This window comes from Equus przewalskii, chromosome 19, assembly GCF_037783145.1.
Source record: "Equus przewalskii isolate Varuska chromosome 19, EquPr2, whole genome shotgun sequence".
Lineage (NCBI taxonomy): Eukaryota > Metazoa > Chordata > Mammalia > Perissodactyla > Equidae > Equus > Equus przewalskii.
In genome coordinates, this window is record NC_091849.1 from 45,128,823 (window position 1) to 45,143,142 (window position 14,320).

At 41.6% G+C, this 14,320-nt stretch overlaps 1 protein-coding gene across 4 annotated transcripts in view; it reads right to left on the bottom strand.

Moving 5' to 3' along the window:
• Positions 1-14,320, bottom strand: part of RCAN2 (regulator of calcineurin 2) — a 252,842-nt gene that overhangs the window by 22,091 nt on the left and 216,431 nt on the right. For all 4 annotated transcript variants that reach the window (XM_070586157.1, XM_070586155.1, XM_070586154.1 and 1 more), the window contains one exon: positions 1,472-1,645. In XM_070586157.1, coding sequence (XP_070442258.1) covers positions 1,472-1,645 — 174 coding nt within the window. The remainder of the gene's footprint in view (positions 1-1,471; positions 1,646-14,320) is intronic.

Here is a 14,320-nt window from a genome sequence, read left to right on the forward strand (position 1 = left end):
ATTGGTCTTGGCAATGATTTCATGGATATTACATACAGCAAAACCATAGGCAACAAAGATAAAAATAAACAAGTGGGACTACATCAAACTAAAAAGCTTCCACACAGCAAAGGAAACAATCAACAGAGTGAAAAGGTAATCAATGGAATGGGAGAAAAGATGTGCAAACCATATATCCAAAAAGGGGTTAATCTACAAAATATATAAGGGACTCCTATAACTCAATAGTAAAAAGATTAACAACCTGATTCAAAAATGGGCTAAAGACTTGAGTAACCATTTCTACAAAGAATACATATAAACGGCCAACAGGTATATGAAAAAATGGTCAACATTACTAATCATCAGGGAAATGCCAATCAAAACCACAATGAGACATCACCTCACACCTGTCAGGATGGCTGTTATAAAAATAAAAGACAACAAGTGTTGACACGGAGATGGAGAAATTGGAAGCCTCGCACACTGTTGGTGGCAATGCAAACTGGTGCAGCTGCTATGGGAAACAGTATGGAGTTTCCTCAAAAAATTAAGAACGGAACTACTATATGATCCAGCAATTCCACTTCTGGGTATTTATCCCAAATAACTGAAATCGGGATCTTGAGTAGATATTAGCACTCCTATGTTAACTGCAGCACTATTCACAATAGCTCAGATGTGGAAACAGCCTAAATGTCCATGACAGATGAATGGATAAAGAAACTGTGGTATATACATACAATGAAATACTATTCAGCCTAATAAAGAAGGAAAGTCTATGCTCTTGTCACTGTGCCATCTTTGTAGAGTCCAAAGGTAGAAACAATGCTTATGGACCAATAAGAGACAGATCAAGATATCTAATGATGAAGTGAGGACACTCAAGGAACACGATGGACACTGATTTTCTATCGCTGTGGACTTTGTGAGCATTGCCAAGAATGACCAATGCCTTTTTGGAACAGCCAGAATTTATTTTGGGATGAAATAAAACACGAAATTGATTTCCAAATGTGTGTAACCTTTCCTCATGCATATGAATCACTGGAAGGGTATACAGTCCGCTAAAACTGTCATATGATTTAAGTTTTAATGACAACCCTGCCAGGAAAGTTAGGGCTAGTTGTGATTAGGACATCTACTAGCTGGCATTTATTGTGCCTTTCCCAAATGCTATGCACTTTAACACACATTATTCAGTTAATCCTCCTAGCAACAGTGTGGGGTGTATACCATCATCCCCAATCTACAGATAAGCAAACTGAGCTTATGTAACCTGCCGGGGTTAGAGGCCAGGCTGCCAGCCCTTAGAGCCTGCTTACTAAACCACAAGGCGTCCCTACCTGGGAATCATAGTGTACGCTTATTTCTCAGGGACCTAATACAGACTACAAACCAACCTGAAAGTGGAAAGGGCTCCATTTGCATTTTAAAAAGGCAAAAAATAATGTAGGGCAAAAGGATTAACTCTGGTAAAGAATGACCTTACCTGCGCAAAGTAGAGTTTCAATTTTTTCCCTCTGAACTGGGTTTCGTGAAGCTCTATCCTGGCTCGGGCTGCAGATTTGGGATTGCTGAAGTTGATTCGGACACGTCTGAAACTCTTAAACAGCTGGAACGTCACGCAGTCATCGTAAGTCCGGAACAGTCCCTCAAACTTTTCCTGATAAAAACAAACACGGGAAAATCCACTGGTCACGTATTTTGTATGATGCCAGATCTGACAGACACAAAGACCTCAGTCAATAAATCAGCTGTTCCTAACAGAGCCCCAGAGCTCAGGGGCCAGAGTTTTCACTGGACCATCTGGGGCCCAAACTCTATAATGATAATAATAATGAGCAACCACCATTTACTTGGCTTGTCCTCTCTGCACAGGTTTGCTGGGGTTTGTAGTGGCAGTGGGTGACAGCTGGCTAAGAACTGGGCACTTGCTGGCCATCTCTATTTTTTTTTTTCCAATTAGTGACACGACAAACATTTCAGTTGCTAAGGGAACAGGATTCCAGACCAAATTGGTTGGAAGCAGACCCAGCACATTGAACCCTCCAGATGTACCCTAAGGCCACACAGTGACCTGAACAGAGCTGGCCGCAGCAGTCCTCGTCCTGCCTTTACAGCAAAGCTTCACTGGTTTTGATGTCCAGGTTTCCATCAGGCACACAGTAATATTTTGCTGTCCCCTGGCTGCCAGTTTCTTCCAGTTTGCTACCCAATAAACCCAATAAACCCCTCATTTTCTCAATAGTTAGTTCTCTTTGTAGCCACTCGTTTGAATAAAATTCCACAGCAGCAATCGCAAACTCTCTGGTCTCAGGACCTCGCTACACACTTAAAAATTATGAAGGATCCTAAAGAACTTTTGTTAATGTGGGCTTAATCTACTGGTTCCCTGAGTTATGTAGCTTTCCCAAATGTTGACACATTTCATTACACAATATCAAACATCACATTCATTAATATTACCACCTGTCTTATCAAAAATCTGTAGAGATTCAAAAGCTGTCAGATTCATGTTGGTGAATACAAGTTTTCCAAAATTCTAATTTTTGCTTGAAAGCTCATTCTTTATCACTGGCAACAAACGCTGTCAGATATTTTCCTTGAAGCAACATATTCATTCATTCATTTCTGAGAAAATGACTGCCAAATATTTAAGTCTGTGTAACTAGGGTTTGTCCGTTAGCTGTGTTTTCAAGTAAAAGTGGTATTCTATGAAAAAAAATAAGTGCCTAGCTCAGCATAGAATAGCTCAGAACATTTCCTCAAGTCAAGGAAATTGTATTTGGTGTATTTTGTACACATTGTATTTTGGTGTGCCACAGTGCTTTATGTGTATTTCTCATTTTATTATTCAAATTATTAAAAAGGCATGTGCCCAAGGATAAAGAGTTAATAAAATTAATAACTTTTACTGCTTCATCAAGAACTCTCTTTTTTTGATCCTCCTGTCACTGTTTAATAAATTATAAGAACAATAAAGCAATCTCCCCTCTTATTTTTGTACCACTTGTAAAATGAAAGAGCCAGAGATTCCAGTAATTTCAATTAAACGAGTGACATCACCAAAATGGAGCTTCATCTGGCTATAGTGGTTGGGTTTACTCCACTGAGTCGTAAAGGGGAAAACGAATGGTGCCTCTGGTAGAATATTTCCCCAAACCAAGCCTGTTGAGATCAAAGATCACTTTGACCCATATTTACTTGGCCAAGGCTCGACTGCATGGCCACAGCTCAGAGCAAAGAGGCTGGGAAAAAGAGCCTACCTGTGGAACTACTTGGGAAGAGCAGGCAAGTTTGGTAAATAAGACCACTGTTGACGTTTATACAGTGTGTACAATGCTGTTTTTGAACCAACAGCCAATTTTATTTTGCTTATACACATTTTACGCCAGAAAAATGTGATTCTAACTCTGATTTCATAAATTAAATCTAGAGATTTCACTTGAGGGCAGAGGGCACGGACGTCAATCAAGAAGGTTGACCTTTTGGAAAGGGTGCATCTGTTGAGTCCCATAGGAATGAAATAAAGGTGAAAAATGGACGAGACTATTGGCTTCTAAAAATAAGACTGCAATGAAGACATTTAGTAATATTTAGATATGTGTTAATGCTAGTGCCATCATTCAGTCGCTGGGAGACATTCTGACACATCCAGGGTGATCTGTATCGTTATTCACACAGCGTGCAGAGAGACTACAAGGGAATTAACTCCTTCCTGTGCTTTCAGACCTTTACACTGAAGGACACTCTTAAGTAAAATTAGTATTTGCTTTCTTACTTTTTTCCCCCTTTTAACTGTGAGCGTGTGGCTGTGAAGAATACAAATACTACTAGGCAATTTAGTGCCACTGCATTGATTCCTACCAAAGTACCAGCAGTTTTAACCACTATTGCTTTCGCACCATGGGTGTAAATGTCCACACAGTGGAAAAGGGAAATAATGTCTTAGTATTGTTATGGAAATAGTTTTGACCTCCTGGGACATGGTCTTGGGAACTCCTAGGAGTTCGTAGGCCACCCTTTGAGGACTGCCGTATTATAGGATCTCAGGAAAAGTAAAGATTTAGTCAGCTTGGGGTGAAGACAAGAGGTCTAGTGAGAATCTTAAGGGTACAACATAATGGAGGTCAAAGAAGAGCTATCGTTCGAGGACGTGTGATGATAGCTATTGAGTGCTGTGGGGAAGTCAGATAGGATGAAGATGGACTTGGCAAATGGGAGACCACTGCTGATCCTACTGAGAGCTATTTGAATAGATGTGGAGGTGAAACAGATTTTTATGGATTGAGGAGTGAACGACAGGGCAAAAGTTGGAGAGAGAGAGTTTGGCAGTGAGAAAGAGGGAGCTGGGATGGCAATTACATGGGAAGTCAGGGTCACAAGAAGATTTTTGGTAATGTGAGAAAACACTTACTGCTTGAAGAAATGAAACTACTGACAATGGAGAGAGAAGAGACAGGAAAGAGGATGGGGGCAATGGATGGTAGAGACAAGAAAGACGGACTTCAGAAAGAGTTGTAGGCATTTCTTCCTGTGAGCGAGGAGATGACTAGGTGGATGAGTTTGGAAATGGAACAAGCAAAACTGAAGATGGCTGTCCCCTGAGGTCTCAGGGAAGTAGAAGGTGGGGTCCTCTGTTCAGAGCAGGGAAGGTGAAGGGAGACCAGAGGCTTGCAGAGCTGGAGGAAAATTTCTAACAGCTGCCGTGGTCAGAAGTAAAGAGAGTCAATGTGAATAAATCAAAAGACAGTGTTACAGGTTGAATTATGTCCCCGTAAAAGGATAAAGGATGTGTTGAAGTCCCCAGTACCTCAGACTATGACCTTATTTGGAAATAGGGTCATTGAAGATGTAATTATTTAAGATGAGGTCATACTGGAATGAGGTAGGCCCCTAATCCAATATGACTATCGTCCTTATAAAAAGACAGCCACATGAAGACAGAGAGACATAGGGAGAATGCCATGTGAAAATGGAGGATTGGCGTGATGCATCTACAAGCCAAGGAATGCCAAAGATTGCCAACAAACTACCAGAAGCTAAGGAGAGAGAAGGAAAGATGCCCCTACAGACTTCAGAGGGACCATGGTGATGCTTACGAGTTGATTTTGGTCTTCTAGACTTCAGAACTGTGAAACAATAAATTTCTGTTGTTTCAAGCCACTCAGTTTATGGTACTTTCTTACAGCAGTCCTAGGAAATTAATACAGGCAGTCATACAGCACTAAGTGACTGAATGAACCTGTGGATGATCCAGTTTTAATAGAGTCACCCAATATAATTATGCCTTTTTTTCCCCCTGGAGAGCAATAGGTGGGTAGCTGGGTCATTCCAGGGTGGGGTGTGCAAGACAGGTGTGTGTACCCAGGTGTGTGGTGGAGAGAGGGTGGCACAAGAAGGAAGAGGGGTAATTTGAAAGTGTCGAAAGGGCTGGCAAATAGAAAACTGAGATGACTCACCATGAAAGCTTGTGAGGGAAAGCAGAGAAGCCAGGAGCATCACATAGATTGAAAGAATGGGGAGTGGTGAGAGTTTGAGGTTCTTGATGAGTCTGAATAATAAGTGTAGCGAGAGTGACGTAGTGGGAGAAGTAGATGAGTAAAAAATTGAGGACCCAGAAAAGAATTTTCTAATTTTTAGGTTTCAGAAGTTTTTCAGGATTAGATGCCCTAAGTCCCAATGTAAGGAATATGAATGAGGTTCTGATGTGTGATGAGGTGAAGGTGATGGGAGCAGAGACTAGAGACTAGGGAGGCTCTAGAGTGTTGGACCGTTGCCACCTCAGGATGATGACAGGAAACACAGTTGAGGGGACAACCATGAATCAGAGATGAGCTGCATAAGAAATAGGAAGGAGTGACCCGGAGAGTCACAGGTTGTGGTGAGCAGAGACGGGAGGAAAACAGCACAACCGGAGGGCAGTGGCTTCATAGAGGAGTTCATCTAAGAAAAGCAGTGGAACAACAGTCTAGAAGCATCAGGGAAGAAATCAGGGGAGTTCTGAGCCTCGATCCTGGACCTGAGATGTGGAAAACTGGAGGATGATCTCTTCCGTGTGAGTGATGGCTACAGAATAAGCGTTGTCAAGAGCAATCTGGGATTCGATAAGGGGAAGATGCGGAGGAATGATTTTAGAGTACAAATTGAACTATAAGGAAAATTAACAAGGGGATCTAGAGAAGAAAATGAGAGAGATTAGGAGAGGGGTTGGTAGGAGAAGAATGAGCCAGGGACACAGACTGGGGCTGGATGAAGAAATGAACACGGAGAAGGATGCTGCGTAAATGGAGGATATTTCAGAAACCAACACGCCTAGCATGGCAGATAAGATATATGTAATAAAGAAAACCAGAAAGGAAGGCTGAGACAGGTGCTCAGGCCATAAAAGCCTGGGGTATTTGGGGTCCAAAGAGTAATTTGATCCTTTACTCTGATCAGTTTTTATCAGCTTCATTTTTCTCACTGCAAGGTACGCGTGCAGAAGTTCCAGGCGGTGTGCCTGGAAGCAGTTGTTCACCAGAGAATGGCGATCCAGGCCTAACTCAGGCCATATCTGAGATCAGATAATTCTGTGGTTTCAAATATGAACACTGAGATTTTAAATTTTCTACCTTTAAATGTATTTGCTTTTCCTGAGCTGTCTGGAAACGGAGAGACAGGAATAGACGTACTGCTACGAACAGAAGCATATATTGCTGCAAGTGGAGAAGCTCCCTGCAGTCTTCCTTAAATCTTATTTCATCTGTGTTATAATTATTTGTTTATTTAAAAAAAGATGTAAAAAAAGATTCAAACATGGTTTATAAAGACATATAAGAATAAAATAAAATAGAAACTGAGTAGAGAAAAAGAGGAAACCAAGGGTAGAAACATAAATTAGGGCCAAGACGGAGGTCTGTTCAGAAAAGCTAAAAAGCTTCTCATAGAGTTTTGAACGTTTGCCATGGGTGGACCAACAGTTGCCCTCTAATCTTTCTCAAAGCCAACCTGATAAAGTAATCCTCATCCGGTACGCTATTCTCAGGGTCGCTGGGGTAAAGATGAGCCTCGTCTTAAAACTAGGCAGAGGGAATCTGTCCTGGGTCCTCGTAAGAAGCTACTGTGACGTGAAGAAGGCTGTCGTTGGCACTCATGGAACACAAACCAAGTAGCAGTTGATCCACTATAGCTCCAATCAAAATGAAAACAACTCTTATTTTTTCAAATCAATAGCCTTTAACAGCATCCTCAGTATTTAGGAAGTGCTAAATGTATTCCAATAATTGGTTGATGTAAAACCCTAAAGGTACTTTATAAAACATTAGAACATTAAAATATTATCTCCAGTTTAACTCTCAACCAGACAGGATGCAGATAAACAATATTGTCTAATATATTATCTCATTGAATCCTTACTTTTCTGAACTGGCCTTTTGAGGGAGAGTTGGAGTTATTATTATTCTTGAGTAGCATAGAAGCAACTGAAAGCCAGAGAAGTTAATAAGCTCCACAAAGTCACACAACTAACTAGTTAGCAAAACCAGAACTAGTAAGCACAAGCTGTTTCTACTACATAAATATCAACGATAATATGTAAACGAGTGCAACGTCGTTAAAACAAGAAAACCAACTTTCCTTGTCAATCAGAGAACAGCGCATCCTTGAAGACGTGGCTGCTAGAGAAGTCCAATGGTATGCTATCTGCATTCCAAAAGATGCTGTAAGCCTTTATGTATTTTTCAATTTTCTCACTTACGATCCCTTTGGGTATAAATTATCTTAATAAGAAATTCAGCTTCTCTCAAAATCACAAGGCTCTCATCTGTCAGGTAATACTTCCCAGAAACTGCTGAGGAATGAAACAATTCATTTAGGTTTATCGCCTCTCCACGGATACCACTGACAAGTCCTGTGCAAATCCCACGTTTAAGGCTCATACCGGATTTTATACGCTGCTCAGGAGGGGCCCCTGTCAAAAGGCCTGTTAGTGTAAATCTTCCATGATGCAGACTCGTTATGAGAAAGGAAGAGCCAGGCCTGCGTATGGGGATTTTCACGTCTGGGTTTTAACCTGTCAGGATTTCGTAGGCCAGGCAGACCTGTATTAAATCACACATTGTTCCATTTGTGGTCCTGATGTTGCCTAAATAAAAAATTATTATGAAAAGGAGGCTCTCAACCCTTCTTTACTGATAAAAGAAGCGGACAGACGTCGTGTCACACAATTGCTTTCAGAGAAGATAATTCATTGCTAAAGTCACAAAAGCCTTTATCCCTTCCCACTAGAATCCTTGTGAGAGGGCTAAAACTCATCTCAAAACTCTAAAAGGACCTCCTTTGTCCTAAAACTTCATGGATTCATCACACGCTTCTCTCAGCAGACTGCTTTCCACGGTCTGTGTTCGAGGCTCTTCTTTCACTCCCAGTAGCCGCCCTCCAGGCCAGTGTGGCTGGACAACATCGCTCTGCGAGAGGACATTTTTACTTCTCAATAGTTAAGGAAGTCTCCCTTTCTCCGATTTCACTGAGTTGCCATCTATGCATTTAGAACTGGAAAAACGAAAACTGAAAAAACTCCTCCGAAGAGAAGCAAATGGACAGGGGCCATAAACTGGAATGATCTTTGAACAGGGGTGAATATAACTATTGTGGAGCCTGCAGTGTTTACAACTTAGGAAGCCCTCTTCAAGCAAAATAATATAAAATTAGGCACAAAGGTGGATTTTTCTGTTTTTTAGAATGAGAACAAAAAAATCATAAGAAATAACTTTTTAAAATTTTACAAAAAGTATATGACCATGTGAAATGTGTTGCCAGAGGCTTGGTAGAAGCCCATGCAAATGAGGGCCCCTAAAGCTGAAGCTTCATTCTCTTCCCACGAAATACGTCCAAGTGAATGACAAGTATACCGTGCTGTCACCAAGCAATCTGGAGTCCAGGTTTTCAGAGCAGCAAGGACACCTACAGTGCTTATATCACTCTCAGCTGATGAGGATCATTTCCCTAAACGTCTGAATCACCAGAATGAGAGCCAAGTAACTCAGATCTGCAAAGTTTCTGTCCACGTATCCCATTATAGATGGCTGAGTGTGTCCCCCCCGCCCCGCACACACTGGAACCCATTTTGTAAATACCCAAGATGGAGGACTGAGGAGGAGGAGCAAGGAAGGGGGTTGTTTGGAAGGTGTCCCAACAGCTGTTGAATAAGGGTGGTAAGTGCCAGATGAGTGGACCCAGAGAGGCACTGGTGGACCAAGGTGGCACTGTCTGCGTGCCTAGGACCCTGGTTGGGTCTAACTCTCTGCACCCGATGCTTACTTTTTGGGGGAGGGAGACTCTCCCAGCACCTGAACCCAGGGCTTGTTCTGGAGGGTCACTCTGCCCTCACCAACGGCGCCCAAGGGGTGGGGAGCCCAGCTGTGCCAAGCAAGATACCATTTGTGGATGCTGGCATGCTTCCTGCCTATCCCAAGACAGTTGAAAGGCCCTCAAGGGGTCTCTGAATAGCTAGGGAGTAGTGGGGAGGAGCACCCCCACATTCACAGGGAGGGGGTGGACTAGGCAAACGCAAGACCTCTGAGAGAGTAGTTATGAGCACAGATCTCTGTTACATGCCACAAAACTGGACAGATGTGCAAGGTTATAAAAACAAAGGAAGTCTCTGACAATCCTTTTATAGCTGCCATATTTCAGTTTACAGTATCAATGGCTGTTTTGGTGCAGGGCATTTCCTGAAGGCTAATGACAGCTTCATCCTTCTCTGGGCCATCAACTCCTCTCCTCTGATCATTTATCTGCAAGAACGCCAATGGCTGTCATCAGCCTTGATTAGAGATAGGCTCCAATAGCGCATGTGTAATTGATGAAACGCACAGCCTGCTTCACAGTTTACCCAACCTCGTAAGACAACAGGCATTGCATTTTGAATTCACTCAAATGCTGATTTTTCTATTAGATATAGGTAAAGAGAAGCAGTCTAAAGCCAGGTTACAAGCAAGAACTCTAGAGCCACACTACCTAGTTCAAATCCTGGACCGAGGATTTATGTAACCTTAAGCAGTTTACTCACTTATTTGATGCGTCAGTTTTCTTACCTGTAAAATGGGGATTACAACAGGGTCTACCTCATAGGGGTGTCCTGAGCATTAAGTAAATTAGAATATTTAAATCATTTAGAAAGGTGCTGAGTACACTGAGTGTGTTTGAGCTGTTATTATTATGAGTCCCAGATTGACAGATAAATGATGTTTTGTTTATGGGTCTATATTTGGCCTGCTAGCTCTGCCTGTACAAATCTCCCTATCTATACATATGTCTATATCTATCTATATTTATATCCATACTTGTTACCTGTATCTAATCCTTAAAGATTGTAAAGAGCAATTATAGGAATGCTCGGAGTAATATCTCATATAACATTAAGTCTAATTATACTAACATGATTTTATTGATGTTATTATCGACTTAAAATGTAGAGCCCAAATTAACCATCAAGATTTCTTTCTTGGCTGTTAAGCTTTAAAAGTTCCTTTATGAAAACAGCGTGGTAAATTAAATAATTCTAAGGAGGAAATCAATCGGGTAATTGCCTTCAATCCTTCCCTTTGGAAATCCTGCACCATCAGCGGGGGCTGGGACTCAGAGAGACAGTGAGAAAATGACAAATATGCCAGCCAGGACGCGCAGACACAGAAGAGATTCGTTAAGCCCCTCCCACCTGACTCCTTTCGCCTATTCCAACACTTCAGCTATCTTTTAGATGAACTCATCTCCAGGCCTCTATTCCCCATATTCAACTATTTCCTGAATGATTCCTTTGGGATATCCCACAGGTGCCTTGAAGTTAATGGCCCTAAAGCCAAATTCTTTGCCGGGGCCTCTAAATCTGCTGCCCCTCTACCTCAACGAATGGCCCCCATCTAGTCAGTGCCTCCAGCGGGGAAGCTACAGTGCTCCTGATCTCCCCCCTCTGCCTCACCACCCCGCGTCCCACCAGTCAACAAGCTGCGTGTTCTCTCAACCTTTCATTATCTGCTCTTCATCCTACCCCCAATTCCTCGGCTTGCCACAGCTCTCCCTATCACCGCACTAGTCTCCCTAGCTCCAGTCTCGAATCAACCTTGAAAGTCTGCTGCAAGAGACGTCTTTCTCAAAGGCAAAATTCTGATTACGTAGCTCCTCTATAAAATCCTCCAGTGACTTCACACAGCTTTTAGAATATGGCTTCGCTTAGCATTAAAGGCCCTGTACAAAATGGCCGTCACTCGCCCCACTAATCACATATTCTCTCTTTTTCCTAATCCATCCCCTACACACCAGACAAATTTCCACTTACAGGTTCCCAAAGCAAGTTATTCGATATCTCCAAGTCTCCTCTCACTTGCTCTCTCTTCCGCCAATGTCATCCCTTTCCTTCAGATGAGTTCTTTTTTCTCTGTATTCATTTTCCAGTTTTAATGAGATATAAACAACCTATAACATTGTGTAAGTTTAAAATATACAACATAATGATGTCATTTTTGTATATGTTGTGAAATGATTACCATAATACCTTGAGTTAACATCTATCACCTCACATAGTTACAAGTTTGTTTTCTTTTGATGAGGACTTTTTAGATCGACTCCCTTAGCAATATCCAGTACAGTGTTGTGCACTATAGTCACCCTGCTGTACATTACATCCCCATCAGATAACTTTTGATTGTCTCTCAAGTGTTAGCTTAGGTCTCACATCTAAGAAATCCTTCCTAATCCCACGGAGCTTTAGACATCCTTCCACTGTGCTCTCATAAGAGAGTTATCTAGTTAGCGAGGGTAACTGCTCCTTCATTAACTAGACCATAAGAACTTCAAAGGCAGGAAAGGTGTCATTTTTGTCCTTTTGTCCTTTGCTCATGTATTCATTGTTGAGTGTCAACTGTGTACCATGTAGGATGCCTGCACTACGGGAAGGGTTCACACGGTAATGAAACAAACAAGGCAATGTGGCTAGAACAGTCCTCGCTCCTCCCCCAAGCTCCCTTTTGGTGAATTTTTTCTGCTCTTCAAAGGTACCTTTTAATAAAATTAACAAATATATACTGAACACGTGGACTAAGAGCCTCCATATTAAGATATCATAGAGAAGCCAAAATCAAATTGTACACATTTCTTCCTTGGTTTCTTTCTTGATCCCTTCCCCTGACATACCCTTCCTCTATCTGTTTCACCTCTGCTTCCTTGATTATTTAAAACAATCTGAATATCTTTTCAAAATAATGTGTCATCAAAGGATGTGTGCGTGTGTGTGTGTGTGTGTGTGTGTGTGTGTAGGGGAGGTCAAGAAAGGCTTCAGGGAAGAAATGGTAAGTGAAAGATGGATAGAATTTTGATGTGTGGAAATGAGTGGTGGTGTGAGACTTTAGAAGAAGCTTTTTGCTCCAGGCAAGAGAGCAGCATTATCTATATATTCCTATTTATCTTATGTCACCTCTAAGAAAAGATATTTTGGGGCACTGAGGAAGAAGAGAACAAAAATAATAGCTGGCCCTAAGCCAATTTTCCTAGGCGTGGCCTTGTGGCACACACAACTGATGTTAAATAAACGCTTAGAGAATTGTAGGAAATATAAAACAAATGAGATTTCAGATTTTATTATTTTAAGGGTCAGCTCTTAACCGTGTTTTTTGCAACATTTATTTTCCTAGCAATATGCGCCACTGCATCCATTTCATTTGAATTTTAAACTATGGCTTGTGGACCTGCTGATGCAGACAGGACAAACTGCTCACCAGTTCGGAGACCAATTTAGGAAGCTACCCCTTTCTGGAATGCCACGCAGCAATGTAGTTGAAAGAGGTAGGAAAGCTACTTCTAAACACAAGTAGTGTTCTATCTTCTCAACATTGAAGTGAAGCCTCTGTCTTAATACTGGGCTGTCAATAATTGATGAGGACATTTTTAGTATGTTTAATGTTAAATTAAAGGGCTAAATCCTAAATATGTTCCATATCACATCCTTCTGAAGATAGGCAATTTAAAATTTAATACATTCATTTTGCATTTGGAACACGATCAAAGTAAGCCTTTCAAAGGCAGCACGGTATCCTTAACTTATTTTTCCCATGAAATTGAAACAGCATTTGCATTCTTTTGAGATGCAGATGTGAGCAACTTTTTACCACTCAATTCTTAAATCTAGAAAGTGCACAGTTTGTTATCCTCTCAATGGTCTTTCTTACTGTTCCTTTTCCTGTTCCTTTTCCTCCTCTCAGTTACACTTTTTCCATTTTATTTAGGTTTTGTTCTCTGTTCTTTATGTAATGACATAAAAAGAATACATGTTAACAATAAAACCCTTATATAAAATTAAATCTTTTGGGGCTGGCCCCGTGGCCAAGTGGTTAAGTTCACGTGCTCCGGTCCGGTGGCCCAGGGTTTCGCTGGTTCAGATCCTGGGTGGGGACATGGCACCGCTCATCAGGCCATGTTGAGGCGGCATCCCACATGCCACAACTAGAAGGACCTACAACTAAAATATACAACTATGTACTGGGTGGATTTGGGGAGAAAAAGCAGAAAAAAAATTAAATCCCTCATTGTTCAAATTCCTTGAGATTCGAAACTAAAATGATTGTTTCAAACCACTACAAATTTGAGACATAAGATCCGTAAAAGAAAGCCTTTCCAACTGAAACATGACAGTCAACGCCTATTGTAGCCAAAGCAGATTTACTAATAAAAACAAAAGCAGCTCGACAGCCGTCGCTCACACTGAGCATAATTTTGGGTTGCAGTCTGGCACAGTGGTTAAATTTTCACTTGCACATTTATGAGACAGCAAGTAAGCAGCGCAGGTAGGACTAATAATGGCTAAGGTTCGAATGCTCCCAATGTGCCAACCCCTCTCCAAGCTCCTCACGTAAGACAACACGTCTCATTCTCACAATAAGCTTAGGAGGCAGATGAAGAAATGGGTTGAAAGAGATACAACAATTTGCCTAATGTGGCCAACTAGTCAGTGGCAATGCAGATCTCATCCCAGAGAGTCTAGTACCTGGAGTTACAGTGGTAACCTCCGGGCTACTCCACCTGCGGAGAGAAAAGCTGGGTTGATATGGCTTCATCCCTGTTGCTGCGTCTCAGCCAATGAGATGGATGCATCTTTTGTCTTTAGGCCATTTTGCTCATGCCCATCTCACAGACCAGCAGCAAGTGTGAAGAATTCTGGTGTAATCCTAGGAGAAATGGTTGGAACCCGAAAAGAAGCTTCTCCTATCAAAATGATGAGAGCTCCCCACAGGCAGTTCAGACTAGAAGCATCTGCAAATAGTATCACAGTCATAAACTATGTTTCTTCCACAATATACACATTCCT